We start from the raw sequence: 18,761 nt of genomic DNA, 5'->3' as shown, positions 1-18,761 counted from the left end.
ATATGATTGATGATCTTAGCTTTCAGTTTTCTTCTCAGGAGGCGTACTCTGTCTTCTAATGCTTCTTGCATACTCAGTGATTTTATAAGTTTTAGAGAATAATGCAAGTCTGGCTGAATATTAAGCACAGTACAATAAATAAAGCTTTTTTACTTCACAGAATATTCTGTCTGTGTATCCCATAGATTCATCACAGATTCTAGTTTTGGATAAAAGCAAATGCACTTAAAGAGAATACAGCACACCTCTCTATGACATTGCCATTTGAATGAGAATTGAATTTGGTTCAGGACAGTTCTTGGAATGCTTGGCATTTAGGTTACCTTAGGTCAACTCTTTTGGAAATTCAATTAAAGTATTTATTGAATGGTTTTAGTGAATGGGATGGTTGTCATGGGAATATAGATGATATAAAACAGGACTCCTATTTCTAAGATAGTTGTGTTCATCAGATAAGGCATCCAAGATAATGATGAGTAAGAGGCAGACCATCCTATCAGTTCAGTTCAGTTCAGTTGCATCCGACTCTTTGCCATGGACTGCAGCATGCCAGGCCTCCCTGTCCATCACCAACTTCCCGGAGTTTACTCACACTCATGCCCGTTGACTCGGTGATGCCATCCAACCATCTCATCCTCTGTTGTCCTCTTCTTCTCCCTCCTTCAGTCTTTCCCAGCATCAGGGTCTTTTCCAATGAGTCAGCTCTTCGAATCAGGTGGCCAAAGTATTGGAGTTTCAGCTTCAACATCAGTCCTTCCAATGAACACCCAGGACTGATCTCCTTTAGGATGGACTGGTTGGATCTCCTTGCAGTCCAGGGGACTCTCAAGAGTCTTCTCCAACACTACAGTTCAAAAGCATCAGTTCTTCGGCACTCAGCTTTCTTTATAGTCCAACTCTCACATCCATACATGACTACTGGAAAAACCATAGCCTTGACTAGATGGACCTTTGTTGGCAAAGTAATGTCTCTGCTTTTTAATATGCTGTCTAGGTTGGTCATAACCTTCCTTCCAAGGAGTAAGCTTCTTGTAATTTCATGGCTGCAGTCACCATCTGCAGTGATTTTGGAGCCCCAAAAAAATAAAGTCTGTCACTGTTTCCACTGTTTCCCCATCTATTTGCCATGAAGTGATGGGACCGGATGCCATGATCTTAGTTTTCTGAATGTTGAGCTTGAAGCCAACTTTTTCACTCTCCTCTTTCACTTTCATCAAGAGGCTCTTTAGTTCTTCACTTTCTGCCATAAGGGTGATGTCATCTGCATATCTGAGGTTATTGATATTTCTCTCGGCAATCTTGATTCCAGCTTGTGCTTCATCCAGCCCAGTGTTTCTCATGATGTACTCTGCATATCAGTTAAATAAGCAGGGTGACAATATACAGCCTTGACGTACTCCTTTTAGGAAGACCATCCTGTGGAAGTAATTTTGGTTTGGGGAGGAGCATCCTTAGGGAAATAGACCTTGAAGTGTGCATTTAAAGCTGGGCAGGAGTTAGGTCCACAAGAGAGGAGGGTGTTTGTGTAGAGCAAAGGCGTTGGCAGAGACTCCGGCCGGACTGTGCTTGGGGCCTGTGTGGAGAACGGTGGGAAGGTTCTGTTGTAGTCAGACTGTGGGTGGCCTGGTTATTTGGTGATGAGCTTGGGTATTATTTTATAGGATGCCGTCTCAAGAGTGACTCCTGACTGTCTCATCCCTGAGGAAGCAGGACACACTTTACTGGCTGCAGGGTCTCCCACAGCTGTGCTGTCCAGCGGGGAGAAGGAGGCACGTTCTGCAGTTGGGTTCCTTAATACCATATCAGTCTGGCTTTTCTTTTGTCACAGTACAATTACTTTCTAAAACAGTCTTGTTTTCAGGATGATAATTGGGTTTCCACAGGAAAAATAATAATGTGTGAGGCAGACAAAACGCAAATTACTGACTTAAAAAAATGAATCTCTAATTTTTTTATAGTATTTCTTTTATTTAAACTTTTAGTTATGTAAAAAACATGTATTTTATTGTATTTTTCTTCAGGTTTCATATGGTTTTTATTATTTATATAGTTTAATAATTAAAGAGAAGGTGGGGTCTAATGAAGGACTGATCATGGATGTTAGTAATTTCTGTTCAGGTGGAAATAATGGTAATGTTTAGTACAACTCATTGGTCTTCTAAAACTTTTACGAATGCAATCTGATTCATTCCAGCCAAGTTAATTATGAGGTAGATAATTTTTTCCCCTAATGGAGACAAATGTAAAAGACAGAGATACAGAAATAATTTTCAATTTAGGTTGAAGAAATTTTAGTTACTGCTATCGGTTCCTACTGTTTGATCATAGTTCATTTTTGTTTTTTGAAGTCTGTCTCTAATGAAGTAAGATTTAATTTTTTAGAAATAAAAGAGGACCATGACTAATAAGAAAAGTAAATTTAAGGATAATTGAAAAATTCAAAAAATATAACAGTATTAATACATTTCATGACTTGATTTCAAGGTGATCTGTTGGTTTTCCTTGTACTGTCGCAGAAGGAAGTCCGCATTGGTACGAGAATGATGCTTATAAACCACCACCCTTCTTATCAGCTGTCACTGAATATGTTGTAGTCCAGGCCAGTCTGCCTACCACCTCTGTGGTGAACTGTCGATTTCATTTTTCTTCCAGTATTTACTTTTGGTCCTGGACCAGTTTTCTAGCTATGATGAAATTCTTCAAAAGTATCATATGTTTTTTACGTAGTGAACTACTCATTCATCTGTTTGGAGAAATTCTTTCTGAGGCTACGCTCTTGCCTCTGAAATGTACATTCACTGGAAGGGAAAAGTACAGGTTTTCCATTTATTAACAAACTTAGCCTTCTTTATCTCTTTGCAGTTTTTAAAACCCATGTCCATTGTGACATTGATATTTATATTTTAAAAATGATTAACATTTTTTTCTTAAAATAATCAAACAGTAAAATAGACTTTTTCCTTTAGTAATACAGTTCTATTAATATAACATGTGTAATTGTGCAGCCATCAGTACAATCAGAATACAGAATATTATCACCCCCTAAAATTCCGTAATGCTATCCTTTAAGTTAACTGTCCCCATTGTATAATCTCTGCATCCATTGATGTTTTCTCCACCCCTTTAGTTTTATCTTTTTGAGGATGTCATATAAATAGAATCATGCAGTATGTAAACTTCTAGACTGGGTTCTTTTACTCATTGAGCTTCATCTAAGTTATGGCATATATTGAAAGCGTGTTCCTTTTTATTACTGAGTAGTTTTCTGTTGTCACTAATTAAAGGACATTTGGGTTGTTGCCAGTTTTTTTTAATGTTTTTGAATAGAGCTGCTGTAAACATTTCTGTACAGATTTTTGTGCAAACATAGATTTCATTTCTCTAAGGTAGCTGCCTGTGGGGAGAGGGGGTTGCTGGATGATATACTGAGTATATTTTTAATTTTATAAGAAACTGTCAACCCTCTTCCCAGAGTGGCTGTACCATTTTATATTCCTACTAGCAATGTATGAAAGTTCCAGCTATTCTGCATCACTGACATTACCATTATTTTTCATTTGGCCATTCTAATAAAGTAATAGCTAATCATGGTTTTAATTTGTGTTTTTCTGATGACTGATGCCATTGAACATCTTTTCATGTGCTTATTTGCCGTCATTATATCTTCTTAGTGGAGTATCTTTTGAAATCTTTTGCCCAGCTTTTTATTGGGTTATTTTCTTACTCTTGACTTTTGAGAACTCTTTGTATATTTGGATACAGATCCTTTTTCAGATATTTGCAATTGGTTTTCTCTGCAGTTGCAGTGATTTGCAGTTGGTTTTCTCTCAGTCTTTAGCTTTGCTTTTCATTCTTTTTCATTCTTTTAATAGCATTTTTCAAAGAGCAAAAATGTTTAATTTTGATAAAGTCCATTTCATGCTTTTTTTCTTTTTTTGTATTATACTGAGATGGAAATTTTTTTAAATAAATTTCTATTCTATAAAAGTGGTAAAAAGCAACTTAGTGATGGGAATGTTCTCATAAAGTTGACTTATGGGAAAGGTGTGAATTTTATCATTTTCTGGAAAAGTGGTGCTGATTAATATACTCCTTAGTTTTGAGACCATCTAGAACTTTTGCTTAATGAAAGGATGTGATTGGTTTAGGTTTATACTTTTTATAAAAAATGGTAATCACTAGCTGGTCAGATAGGTATACTTTCATAATGCAGAACTATGTAGGAATTAGTCCTTAAGACTGTTCCAGGGTTAAAGTAGTGATATATTATATTCACAATTGATGCTTTTGGGAGTGTCTTCAGTTTCCACTCCACTGGAACATCATTAGAACTCAGTCAGTGTCCTGGCTAAAAGTGTGAGCTACATCAGAACGTCTGGGTTTGAATCCTGCCCTTTATGTACATTATAACTGTTAGGTAGTTAGAATAGGGAAAAAGAGTCCAAAATGGTGGTGGCTAAAAGACCTGGAAGGGAAAGCCGGCGAAAATAGAACAAAGGAAGGTCCAAGGACCGAAGTGAGAACCTCAGGTAAAACCAACAACACTCCTGGCCGGCCCAATTTACATAAGACAGGCCCAGGGACAGAGAAACGTATAAAAAGAGGAGCCAAAGCCCTCTTCTCTCCTTTTTTGCTCCCTCTCTCTCCCGCCCAATGGGGCGATCTTCTCTTCGGTCTTTGGCTCGACGTGCCCTCACACTTCAAAGATGGATTTTCCCGCTGTCATCTAAATAAATAGAGCTGTAACACTGACCTGTAACACTGATTTATTTAAGAGCTATAACACGGTCCGTTCGAGACCTGAGAGCTATAACACGGTCTGTCCTCCGAGAGCTGTGACCCGCCAGGGGGCTTTAATGTCCGTCACTCCAAATTTTTGTTGTGACGAGACAAAGAACCGAGGAACATACACTCGAGTGACATAACTGTGGGTGAGCAACTTCTCTGTGCTTCAGTTTCCTTATCTGTAAGTGGGAATGATAACACCACCCACTTTGTAAGGTCATTATGAGGAAATGAGATGACACAATATACATTATATATCTCAGCAGCGTCTGGCACAGTATGCTTTGAGCAAATGGCTCTTGCTATTACTTTTATTATTATTGTTGCTGAAATAGCTTTATGATAAAATTATCTAAACAAATGTTTTGGAATATTTTCAATAGTCAAGATAACCGCATATCACACTAAGTCATTTCTCTTCCATTTTTTCTCTTTATACTTATTATTAAAATGCCCACATTTTTCTCTTTATGCCTTTTATTATTAATAAGTAATTGTGGCCTAATTGTTACTAATTATCATGTATATATACACTGTTTTGTAAGAGAACTGTCAGTTTGTTTTTCACATCCTGTGAGGTACTAATCAGATATGCACATACACATCAATTAGCTTCCCGCTGCCTGAAATAGCACCAAAACTGGTTTAAGCCAGAAAGAAATTTGAATTAGGCTCACCTAACTACAAAGTCCAGGCACAGCAAGCTGGATTTAGGACTCAGGTCAAGTTGTCGGGGGCTCAGGTTCTCCCCCTGACTCAGCTCTGCCTTTTCCTGGATGGACTTCGGTTGTTGGGCGTTGCATATAGAAAAACGGCTGCAGCATATCCACCCCCCTGTAGCCTCTCAGAGTTTAGATTCAGAGGGAAAGAGCACCAGACCCTTTCCCAGAAGGCTCAGCAAAAGTCTCGTGATGTCTCATTGGTTCTTATGGGGTCACATATCTGACCTTGAGCCAATCGGTCCCTGAGTTTAGGGCTATGAAACTCGGATTGGCGAGTTCTGGTCACATGACACCCCTTGATTTTCTTTTTTTTTTTTTTTTGGTGGAGCCCTCTCTTCAGGGGCTACATTTCCTCAGAGTGGGGGAGAGGTAATGACTCAGAGGGGAATCATGGGCTTTTATTACCAGATAAGGGGATAGATGGATACTGGGTGGTCAAACAGCTTAATGTGATGTTAGGCTCTTTTTGTAGATCAGAAGCAGATCACAGGAGTCAGTAGATTTGGATTAGAAGTTTGGTTTCTGATTCCAGCTTTTTTGTCTGTGAAGTTTTTTGTATTGGTGATCAAAAATCCCACACGATACGGACTTTGATTCTCTGTAGCCTTAGTTGCAGAATTATTAGACTGAAAGTTGGAGGTTGCATAGGAAGCATTTCTCCACCTTCTGGTTATAAAAGAAAAGAGAAGCCTCATGGCTTGCTATATTTTGTAATACTCAGCATCATGTTTCATTTATAAATTTGTCTCATTTATAAATTTGATGTATTGTTGGTAGTGTGATCCTGACTTGAGAAGTATCGATTTTGTAGCATCAGTAGCTGCTGCTCAGCTGTGACCTTGATCAAAAGGCTGGTTGAGAGTAGCTATTCAGATAGATAATTAAGCCAGCTGAGATAGGAGTGGGGCTAGAATTTATAATTAATAGGTTTTTGAAACCTTCTCTTGTTCTTTCTCCATGTCTTTAGGATTTTTGTCCCTGAGTCATGGAAGACAGAAGAGCTGAGAAGTCATGTGAACAAGCGTGTGAATCACTGAAGAGGCAGGACTATGAGATGGCCCTCAAGCACTGCACAGAGGCCCTCCTTTCTCTTGGCCAATACTCCGTGGCTGACTTTACAGGGCCCTGTCCGCTGGAGATAGAGAGCATCAAGATTGAGAGTCTTCTTTATAGAATTGCCTCCTTTTTGCAGCTGGTGAGTCGACACTGTCAGTGAGCCAGTGGTGGACCATGTTAAATGACCTTTTTCTTTGAGTGGGGAGTGTTGATGGTCATTCCCTCTGCAGATCATCAAATTCTGGGCTGAGGAGTTGTGTGAAGTGGCTAGGGATTGCTGAACATCTTTGCTGACAAGCAACTGTGTTTTTAAGACCTGAAAGTTTTACTGTTGTATAGCATTTTTGACTGTTCACTCAATTCAACAAATGTTTATTGAGTGCATACTATGTGGTGGACACTGTTCTAGGTATTTGTTTTATATTGGTGAAAAAGAAAGATCCCTCCTTCATAGTACTTTTTCTAGTATTGTGAAGGGGCAGGCAATAAAGAATAGGCATTATAAGTAAGTAAACACTTTGGATTGTTAGAAAGTAACAGTTTGCATGAAAGACATAAAATAGAGGGTTTCTAGGGTTAGGGATAGGATTGCAATTTTTAAGTTACAGGCAGAGGGAACTGTCAGTGCAGACTTCCTCAGGCAGGAGCATGCCTGCCGCATTTGAGGGACAGCTCTGGAGTCCAGTGTGTGGGAGTAACGCACACAGTGAGGGAGTGCAACCTGGCTAGACCCTATGGGGTCTCCAGGTCACTGTGAGGTCTGGTTTCTGTTCTGCTTGAGGCAGAGCACTCTTGTGGGATTTTGAGCAGGGCATTGGCGTGATCTGATATAATAGGAATCGTTTGGTCTCTGTGTTGAGAATAGAGTTTAAAGTGTAAGGGTTAAGAGTAGACACAGGGAGGCTAGTTCGGAAGCTATTAGAATAATCTAGGCCAGAGATTAAAAGACGCTTACTCCTTGGAAGAAAAGTTATGACCAACCTAGACAGCATATTAAAAAGCAGAGACATTACTTTGTCAACAAAGGTCCGTCTAGTCAAGGCTAGGGTTTTCCCAGTGGTCATGTATGGATGTGAGAGTTGGACTATAAAGAAAGCTGAGCGCCGAAGAATTGATGCTTTTGAACTGTGGTGTTGGAGAAAACTCTTGAGAGTCCCTTGGACTGCAAGGAGATCCAACCAGTCCATCCTAAAGGAGATCAGTCCTGGGCGTTCATTGGAAGGACTGATGTTGAAGCTGAAACTCCAATACTTTGGCCACCTGATTCGAAGAGCTGACTCATTGGAAAAGACCCTGATGCTGGGAAAGATTGAGGACAGGAGGAGAACGGGATGACAGAGGGTGAGATGGTTGGATGGCATCATCGACTCAATGGACATGGGTTTGGGTGGACTCCGGGAGTTGGTGATGGACAGGGAGGCCTGGCGTGCTGCGGTTCGTGGAGTCGCAAAGGGTCGGGCACGACTGAGCGACTGAACTGAACTGAACTGAGGCCAGAGATGAAGTGGATTAGATCAAAATGGTAACCATGGAGGTTTGTGAGAAGTGGTTTGGTTCTGGCTGTATTTTGAAGGTAGAATGAAGCAGATTTCCTAGTGTATGGAAGGCAGAGAGTGAGAGATCTAGAGCAGTCATAGCTCACTTACTTTGACTTTTTATGTCTGAGCGGTTGGCAGAGTGGAGTTACCTCCCACTGAGATGAGGGTCTGTGGATGGGGAGCAGGTCTTATGGGAAAGAGTTCATTTTTGACACACTCAGTTTGAGGTGACACTTAGATGCCCGCCAGAGATGCGGAGTAAGCAGCTGGGTGTGCGTGTGTGAGGTCTGGGCTGCAGGTGTTGCTTTCAGAGTCTGTGGTCTGTGGATGATAAGAGCCTCAGGCCTGGGTGAGATCACTAGGGAATGAGTGTAGACAGAGAGGAGGAGATGACTGAGGACTTGGTCTTACGGCACTGGTTTAAGAGTTGGAGAGAAGAAGCAAAGCATCCTGAAGAGCAACCCATGAGGCTAAGGAAAACCATGAGAGTAGGGTGTCCTGGGCGCCAAAGGAGGAGAACCTGTCCAACTGAGCAGATGTTCAGCATGTCCATTGCTGGAATAGACGTGGAGAATTGAGAATCGACCAAAAATGACAGTATATCTAAATGGGTGCATGTAAATATATCTGACTGGTGGCAGCCACTGGTGATTTACATGGAGTGGGGAGTGAAAGCCGGATAAAAGAGAGTTTAAGAGAAAGTCAGAAAAAAAAGAGAAAGTCATATGGAAGGAATTTGAATACATGATACAGACAATTCTTGAGGAGCTTTGCCCCATTGAAGCACACACACACACACAAAGGAATGGAAACTAGTGGGAGAAGTGAAGTCAAGAAAAGAATTTTTTCAGATGAGAGAAATAAGAGCTTGTTTGTTTATAGGACTAAACTGAAAGAAAACAAAAAGTTAATGATGTATGAGAAGTGGAAGAGGCTTGCCAGAGTGATGTTCCTGAGTAGGCCGTGGGGCGTGTCTGCACGGGTGGTAGGCGTGGCTCTGTCTGGGACAGGCGGGAGGCAGAGGGCAGGCAGGAAGTAGGCAGGCAGGGTGCTGACCCTCAGGGACAGTCTCTTTGCAGGACAGCCGTTCACTCAGCACAGTGAGTGAGTAGCTGAGAATGAGGATGGGCTAGAGGGTTCTGGTGACTCGAGGTTAGAGGAGGTGAGAAGGAGGGAGTAAATGGCTAGGGAAGTGTGCGGTGAGGTTTACTTGGAGAGGATTGTGTAATCCTCAGCACACGAGTTAGCCTTGGTCTGTGAGTAGTAAGTTTGCAACATTAATGATTAAACTTTGAAACAAAGCTGCAGCCTTTTGATAAAATCTCTGTTTTAAGAGGCCTTGAACTACTTAACTTTATCTTGTATCTTTTATTTTGCAGAAAAACTATGGGCAAGCTGATGAAGATTGTAGGCATGGTATGTTTAAAAACAAGATTCTCTTCTGCTTTGAAGATTTTGAATTATTTCATTGAGCAGTGTTTAAGATTTGATTTTTTCATATACTGATTTCAGTAGTGATTTTAATATGAAAAAACCCCCCTTTGTGGTGATGACTAATCTGGACGGCTTTTCTGGTGTGATGGGTGTGCACAGGAGCGTGGTTCCTGACACACGTGGTGGCATTGCTGTCACTCCCTGGGGAACATTGACAATGCCTTTTGGAAGTTTGTGTGAGTATTTTCAGTCAACAAAGAGCTATATTTTAAGAACTATAACACATAACACACATTGATTAAAATGTTAGGCTTGGATAAATTGGAAAGCTGGACCTCTGTCTCCTACGATGTTTTTTTTTCCCCCTTCATTAGAAGATTTTCCTTAGAGAGAAGAGACTGACTAGAATGCTCTTTAGTGCTTTTTCCTGTTTTCTTTTGGTCAGGAAATTGATTAATAAGATTCTTGCTCTTTGGGTGCTCATAAACTAGAAATCCTTTTCTTCAAGATTGCTGCCATTCTCTAGAGCGAGTCTAGGAGTGAGTGGGAGAGGGGCTCAGAGTGTGTTCTCACACACTCTTGGTGGGAGTTCTGCATAGCTCAGTGATTTGGGTAATGGAATATTTCAATTATCTAAATTGGGAGGAGGACTGAGGTGTTTAACGTAAACTAAAGTTCTTTTCCTATTTGCTCTTTTGTGTCAAAACTTTTTCAAAGTACTAGGTATTTTTGTTGTAAACCTTACAGAATGTAAATCTTACCTACTTCTGTGGCATATTGGACACATTGAACCATACATTGACGATTCAGTGACCTCTCTGTAAACCTTGCTTCATAGAATTGTGCACTTTGGGAGATGACTGGCGTTTGAGAGATACTGAGTACAATCTTTACTCCCTGTAGACGTTTAAAAGTTACTAACAAGCCAGATAATAAGTCAAATAACACAGACGGGCCCACTACCCCTTCTTCCCCTATGAGGAAGTCGTGTCATTAGTGCTGCATCTTCTTCACCTTTCTCTACAGTGAGCAAAAATGCTTGTAATACATTACATACATACCTAGGGTTTTTTCTTTAAAAATTAAAAAATTATGTGATCATAACAGAATTGTTTGCTTTCTTCCATAGCAGCATAGATGATGGATATCTTACCCCAGCTCCGGCACCGTAGTGCACGGTGTAGGTAGCCTTCATTTATTCAGCTGCCCCATGGTGGTGGGCGTTCAGGCGGCTCGTCCTGTGATAACCACACATTGTTTCTTACTGCTGCCTTTGTTTCTGTGTGGTGGTCTTAACAGTTAGATACCTGGATGAAGAAGCTTTAAAAGTTGATTGTCTGGGTTAAAATATACATATAATTTTAATAGACACTTTCAGATTAGTTTCAAATGCACACATTTTTAAATAGTTCAGAAAAAATGAAGTAAATATGGCAAAAGATGACAACCCGAGTTTCAACAATATGAATGCTTATTATACTATTTCCCCTAGTTTCTCATCCTAAATTTTTCATAATTTAGAAAATTATGAAAAATTCTCATATCTCATTTCACAGTCTCACATATCAGCAATGTGTGAGAATGCCTGTTTCCTGTGATCTCAGTAACTGGAACCTCTCAGTCTTGACATTGTGACAATCTCATGTGTGAGAAATGACCTCTTTAATTTTCGCTTCCTTGAGTACTAACGAGGTTTATACTTTTCATTTTTTGGAGACGTACAAAGTCCCAGGAGATTAAATGACTTGCAAAAAGTTGTGGAAGAGTAAATGTTGTTCGTGCAGGAGCACATGGAAGAGTGTTGCATTTTTTGTTAATTGTTTTACTGAGCATTTTTAAGTTAGCTATTATTTTACAACTGCTGAATTAACAATATAAAAATTTAACCTGGAAACCTTGGAGATGAAGGATAGGTCTGTTACCTGGATTGTGATCATAGTAACATGAAAGTATATGTATGAAAAAATAAAAATAAAAAAAAATTAAAAAAAAAAGAAAGTATATGTATGTCCAAACTCATTAGATTGTATACATTAGTTACGTGCAGTTTTTGTGTACTGATTCTGTTTCTGTAATGTAGGGAGAAAACCACTGTCTCAGATAAGGTTGCAGTGAAATGAGTGTATGCTTGTGGTGGTGGTCGGGGGGGCGGGGGCGCGGTATGAAGCAGAATACAGCTTGGTAATATGTTCATACCTTTGACCCACTAATCTCAGTTCTGGGACACTGTCCCAAGTAAATATTTCAAAACAAGGAAAAAATTGTCTGTGGAATGGTGTTCATTGCAGTGCTGTGTGGAAAAGGGGGAAATTGGTTAGCTTGCAATAATGGTTCAATGATTACATTCTGTGCATTCCTTGTTACCATTTATGTGATAAGTAAGAACATGGAAATGCTTACTTAATGTAAAGTTGTTCATTTGAAGTAGACATTTGGAAATATTGTCAAAAGTTTTTGTGTATATATTGCTAGTTGTAGAGTTCTGCTTTTATATTATATATAATTTTTTTCTCTCCCCTGTTGGTAACTTTTTTTTGAAGAATAGTTGATTTACAGTATTACTGTAGTTTCAGGTGTACAGCGAGGTTATTTTTATATAAGATAAAATACCACGGTTAGGCAGTCAGTTAGTAATAAAAAACAAGACCAGAGTCTTGGCCTCTGTTAATTATTATCCTGGTTAGTGTGCTGGGTGCCCGAGCGGTTCCCTCTGCAGGCCCTAGACCTTGTTTGCATTTGAGGTACTGCAGGATCCCTTGCTGTCAGGATCAGCTTGCATTCCTTGCAGCTCTCAACAGGCCTCATTGCAGCTACCCTCCCCGCTTCTCCCTCCACTCGCTGCTTCTGACCCTAATTTTACTTTCTCACACAGGGATGGGAAACCAGACAGACAGTCTTTGTCATGGAGTTAAAAAATTTAAATTCTTTTTTATTATGAAAAACTTACAAGTAGAAACTAGGGGAAATAGTATAATAAGCATTCATATTCTTGAAACTTAGGTTGTCATCTTTTGCCATATTTACTTCACTAATTTTTTTCTGAACTATTTAAAAATATTTATAGATACCATGATATTTATTCCTAAATACTTCAGTATGCATCTGTAATAAATAAGATCATAACTGTATAACCACAGTCTTATTACTAACCTAATAAAAGTGACCATAATTCCCTAATATCCAAAACCCAATCCATAGTCAGATTTACCTGATTGTCCCCAAAATGTGTTTTTTTTTTTTTTTAATGGCTGATTTGTTTAAGGCAGGAACTAATCAAAGTCATAAGATTTGAAAGTTGGAGTTCTGCTTAAATAAATAGATTCTGAGTGAGGACTCAAGGGCATCTTGAAAATAAACTACAGAGACTTTAAGTTCAGAGAGGTTAGTTCTGAGGTTGGTGGTGTGTTCTGGATAGTGAGGATTGTCAAGCCAGTGGCAATGAGTAAGTCTGAGTAAATCTGTTTCATTACCTGAACATAAGCTGTATTTGGCATAACATGAAAACTTCCATAAAATAAAGATTTTTCTTGTGCTTTTGAAATATTCATCATATAGGAAACTCACGTTTTTTACACTAACAAAATAGGATGAGGTAAATGGAGAAAATGAAATCAAACGGTTGTCTTAGCAACTGAAAGAGATTTGTGCTACATGTAATATGTAAGTCAAGCTCAATCATTATAACTGGATATTTTTCATACAGCTGCAAGATTCTTAAGCCCTAGCTGAGAGTGTCATTAATTTAAGAAATTAATACAAACAGGAGTTTGGGGCATCTATTGATATTTATTATATTAATACTTCCCCTGTGAAGTGATTCAGTAACCAAAAAGCCCTGTTGAATAGATGCTGACTGACCTAAAAAAGGCAAATTGATACGTGATTGATTGAACCTTCTGCACTTTTCTTTTTCTCTGAAGAGTTTTCATTAAATAGATTTTATGGTAATTAAACATTTTTTTTTGAAAAATAGTTAATAAGGGTAATAATATTTATTCAGGATTTTCTCTGAGTCAGACCCTCTGAAATAGTTTGTTTAATCATACTGTAATACTATTCCAATTTTACAGGTGATGAGTGAGATTAAGTAACTTGCTTAAGAGCACAGAGACTGTCTAGAACTGGACTGTGGTTTTGAAGTGAAGTCTTTCTGATCTGAAAGGCCGTGCTCCTTCTCTTTTATCTGTCCTAAGCTATAATCTGTGTATTCTTTGGAGTTTTATAGACATTATTCTGTTTAGTATAATAAATTTGGGGGAGGAAAGGTATATGGGTATTTTATATTCTAGAAAGGATTAAAAAAAAAAACAAACTGAGGCTTAGGGTGACATTGATAATCATTAGTAGAGTTGGACAAGAATTTGGATCTTTAAGCCAGGTTTTCCTATTTCTAAGACTTTTGAATAGTAGAATTGTTCCAGTAATATTTCTTATTCTTTAGATCCAGTTGCTGCAGAGTCACTGGAAGTTGCAAAGATAGTGCAGAGTGATCCCATGTACTGTTCCCCCCCACTGGTTACATCTTATGTAACCATAGTATAATATCAAAACTAGGAAGTTGACTTTGGTTCAATGACTATGTGTAATTCTATGTCATTTTACTGTGTGTGGATTCATGAAACCACCAGCACAGTCGAGATACAGAACTGTTCCATCACGTGAAGACCTTTTTTTGTGCTACCTTGTATAGTTACACTCATGGTCCTACCTCCCTGTGTAACCCTGGCAACCACTAATCTGTTCTCCATCTCTATAGTTTTGTCCTTTTGAAAAGAACACACAATAGAACCATATTGTTTGTGACCTTTTTAAGATAACTTTTTCCCTCTCACCGTGTATTTGAGATCCATCCAAGTTTTTGACTGTATGAATAGTCCATCCATTTTTATGGCTGAGTAGTATTCCGCAGCCCCTTCATTGATCATAGCCTTGTTGTGGTGAAGGGGCTCACGTAACCCAATGAGGCTATGAGCCACCCAAGACAGACGGGTCATGGTGAAGAGTTGTTACAAAATGTGGTCTACGGAGGAGGAAGTGGCAACCCACTCCAGTATTCTTGCCATGAGAACCCCACGAACAGTATGAAAAGGAAAAAGATAGGACACCAGAAGATGAGCCCCCTAGGTCGAAAACTTGTCCATTCTGCTACTGGGGAAGAGTGGAGGGCAATAGCTCTAGAAAGAACAAAGCAGTTGAGCCAAAGTGGAAATGATGCTCAGTTGTGGATGTGTCTGGTGGTGAAAGTAAAGCTAGATGCTGTAAAGAACAGTATTATATAAGAACCTTGAATGTTAGGTTCATAAATCATTGGACATGGTCAAGCAGGAAATGGCAGCAGTGAATATTGACATCTTAGGAATCAGTGAACTAGAATGGATGGGAATGAGTGAATTTAATTCCAAGGACCATTATATCTACTGTTGGCAAGAATCCCGTAGAAGAAATGGAGTAGCCCTCATAGTCAACAAGAGAGTCTGAAATGCAGTATTGGGTGCAACCTCAAAAATGACAGAATGATCTTGAATCTTTTCCAAGGCAAACTATTCAACATTACAGTGATCCAAGTCTGTGCCCCAGCATAGATGATGCTGAAGAAGCCAAAGTTGACCAGTTCTATGAAGACCTACAACACCTTTGAGAACTAACACCGAAAGATGTTCTTTTCATCACAGGGAATTGGAATGCAAAAGTAGAAAGTCAGGAGATACCCAGAATAACAGGCACAATTGCCCTTGGAGTACAAAATAAAGCAGAGCCAACAGAGTTTTGTCAAGAGAACACACTGGTCACACCAAACACCCTTTTCCAACAACCCAAGAGATGACCCTACACATGGGAATCACCAGATGGTCAATACCAAAATCAAATAGTCTTCTTTCAAATTTTGGTGGTAAAGAAGACTCTTGAGAGTCCCTTGGACAGCAAGGAGATCGAAAGGAAATCAATTCCAGATATTCATTGGATAGACTGGTGGTGAAGCTAAAGCTCCAGTACTTTGGCTACCTACTGCAAAGAGTTGACTCTTTGGAAAGACCCTGATGCTTGGAAAGCTTGAAGGCAAAAGAAGGGGACAGCAGAGGATGAGATACTTCATCACTGACTCAATGGACATGAATTTGAGCAAACTCTGGGAGGTAGTGGAGGACAGAGGAGCCTGGTGTGTTGCAGTTCATGGGGTCACAAAGAGTCAGACACTACTTAGTGACTGAAAACAATAACAAAGTGTTCTGCAGCATGGCTGTACCACAGTTGGTTCTCCAGCAGGAATCCAAGGCTTTGTGGAATAGGATCTCCACTCTCTCTCTTCATTGCCCTTAATGCCTATCAACTCTTTTAAGTTAAGTTCTTATATTTAAGTTGATAGGGATTAGCAAGTTAAATTATAAAATGCTAAGTTTGGAATAGAATGAATATCAGGAAAGTGAGTGAATATTTAGTATTTGAGTTAAGTTTGAGGACTGTTATCTTTCAAGTGTGGAAACTCCCTTTTTCCTATGTGTAGATGTTTGAGAAAGCAGTAGTCTTTGAACTTAGGTCCTTTGAACTCAATTGCAAGAGGCTCATCATGGTCGTATGACTGTTCTGTGCCTTTTCTTATCTATGCAGGGTGTCAGTTATAGTCAGAAGTGACATCATAAATTTATTTCATGTTGTTTTTCACTCATGGGATAAATACTAGCATTAATTTTATATTAGCTAAAATTATATTTATACATAAAAAGAGAAGATTTAAAATGAGTGGTAGCTTGCCCTTTAAAAATCTCAGTTAAAACTATACCAAGAGGACACTGAAATCAAGATGATTGTGAACCCCTGAAAGCACAGTGTCTCCCACAGGGCACAGAAAACAAAAGAGTGGCAAAGTGCCGGTGTTTCTCAGTAAGCAAGTTTTTTTTTTCTTTTTTTTTTTTTAAGAAAAATAAGCAAATCAGACGTGGAAACAGTGAAGTAAGGGAGGGTCTTAGCACAGAATTTCCCACAGTCAGGATTTCTTCAGAGTGCTTAACAGTGGAGATTGCAAGATGTTGGCTTTTGACATTGAAGTGAAGGCTGTGAAAGAGTTTTAGATTTAAAAAAATACAGTTAAATTGATCTTTTTAAGTAGAAAAAGCTTCTTCCAGTTTTTGAACAGTTAACACAGATGAACTTTCCAGTAACTATATAGCAAATGCATCGTGAAAATCAGAATTCTTTATGAAGAGGAAGTTGAAGTCTCTGCAAGCAGCATATTCTCTCTCTCTTTCTAATGCACACACAGTATGACAGGTACTTTTGCAAATACTGTTTTAACAGTGCCTTATGTGAAAAGTTCATTCAAGCATGTAGATGAAATAAAAACCTTTTATGATATGCTGGGGAACGAAGTTTCAGGTTTGTTTCTGTGCTTATGTGTGTTGTCAGCTTTTTACTGTGTATAATTTTGTATTTGTATAGTGGTGAGGAAGTTGAGGTATATTCATTGTGTGTCGCTTGCTCCTTAGAAGAAAAGTTATGACCAACCTAGACAGCGTATTAAAAAGCAGAGACATTACTTTGCCAATAAAGTTCTATCTAGTCAAAGCTATGGTTTTTCCAGTAGTCATGTATGGATGTGAGGCTTGGACCATAAAGAAAGCTGAGCACCAAAGAATTGATGCTTTTGAACTGTGGTGTTGGAGAAGACTGTTGAGAGTTCCCTGGACTGCGAGGAGTTTGAACCAGTCCATCCTAAAGGCGATCAGTCCTGTGTGTTCATTGGAAGGACTGATGCTGAAGCTGAAACTCCAATACTTTGGCAACCTGATGGGAAGAACTGACTCATTGGAAGAGACCCAGATAGATGCTGGGAAGGATTGAAGGAGGGAGGAGAAGGGGACGACAGAGGATGAGATGGTTGGATGGCATCACCGACTCAATGGACATGAGTTTGAGCAAGCTCCGGGAGTTGGTGATGGACAGGGAGGCCTCGCTTGCTGCAGTCCCTGGGGTCGCAAAGAGTCGGACATAACTGAGCGACTAAACTGAACTGAACTGAAGTCGCTCAGTCGTGTCCAACTCTTTGCAACCCCAGGGACTTGTAGCCCACCAGGCTCCTCTGTCCATGGGGTTCTCCAGGCAAGAATATTGTGGTGCATTGCCATGCTCTCCTCCAGAGGGTCTTCTCAACCCCAAGGATTGAACCCCTTTGCTTCTCCTGCTTTGGCAGGAGGGTTCTTAACCACTCGTGCCACCTGGGAAGCCCCATGTTATTGAATTAGCTCTAAAATTTAAGCTGGAATGCTGAAAATAAGCCAGGAGAAATAACCTATTTTTCTATAGTATGAAAATACCCAGAAGAAAGTAGTCCAAGAGCCTTTACACTGAACTGCAGTTGAAGGAAAGGGTACTTTAAAGAATATACAATAAGATCTCAGCTTTAAAGTTTACTGTATACACAAGGGTTAGTTTGTAAAAGAGATAACAAAGATTGTTGTGACTGGGTTGAAGCACCAAATACTGAAAGCAGTAAAAGCAAGGTAGCAGGGATGTGGGGACAAAAAGAGAAAGCAAGAGAATGAGAGAAGGTATATTATAGAATTTAAACCTAAAGGTGAAATATTTAGAAGAGGTCTAATGATACCAAGCATTGAATTTTGTTAGGGCTTTTCATTTTCCAAAAGCATTTTATTAAGGAAATATTTTATCTGCAAAGACTTTGGTAGTAAGGACATAAAGTGCCACTAAAGCTGCAGCCCACATGCCTTAAAGTATTATGTATTACAGTTGGAAGGAAAGAGAGAGCAAGGGTGAGAAGGGTAGAGACAGGAGAAGGAGAGTGGGGAAAAAAACTGGAAACATGGACACTGGTGAGAGATCTGCCACAGAACTGTTATTTTGATTTATGTCATGTTTTCTGATACTTGTTATAAATGGACATTTTGGGGTGACTTAAGTCTTCCACCATTTGGAGTCTGTTTATATACTCCTCCCCCATCCCTAGGATATATTCAGCTACAAGTTTTTGGCCAGAGATTAAATGTCTGATATTTAGGAAGGAATTTATTTATAAATGACAAGTTTTTAATGTATTTATTAAATGGATCTATTTTTATTTTTATTTAAAATTTATTTTAAATTGGGGGATAATTGCTTTGCAGTGTTGTGTTCATTTCTGCCATACAGCAGTGTGAATCTGCCATAAGTGCGTGTGTCCCCTTCCTCTTGAGCCTCCCTCCCACCACACCGCCCCCCCCCCATCATTTTTATT

At 39.4% G+C, this 18,761-nt stretch overlaps 1 protein-coding gene across 7 annotated transcripts in view; it reads left to right on the top strand.

The window, feature by feature from the left end:
• HELZ (helicase with zinc finger) overlaps positions 1-18,761 on the top strand; it is a 145,594-nt gene that overhangs the window by 17,182 nt on the left and 109,651 nt on the right. For all 7 annotated transcript variants that reach the window (XM_043905773.1, XM_043905775.1, XM_043905771.1 and 4 more), the window contains 2 exons: positions 6,475-6,702; positions 9,481-9,517. In XM_043905773.1, coding sequence (XP_043761708.1) covers positions 6,493-6,702; positions 9,481-9,517 — 247 coding nt within the window. In that variant the 5' untranslated portion in view covers positions 6,475-6,492. The remainder of the gene's footprint in view (positions 1-6,474; positions 6,703-9,480; positions 9,518-18,761) is intronic.

The sequence above is a fragment of the Cervus elaphus genome, chromosome 5, assembly GCF_910594005.1.
Source record: "Cervus elaphus chromosome 5, mCerEla1.1, whole genome shotgun sequence".
NCBI lineage: Eukaryota > Metazoa > Chordata > Mammalia > Artiodactyla > Cervidae > Cervus > Cervus elaphus.
The sequence above is the reverse complement of the archived record's forward strand: the minus strand, read 5'-3'. Positions and strand labels throughout refer to the sequence as shown.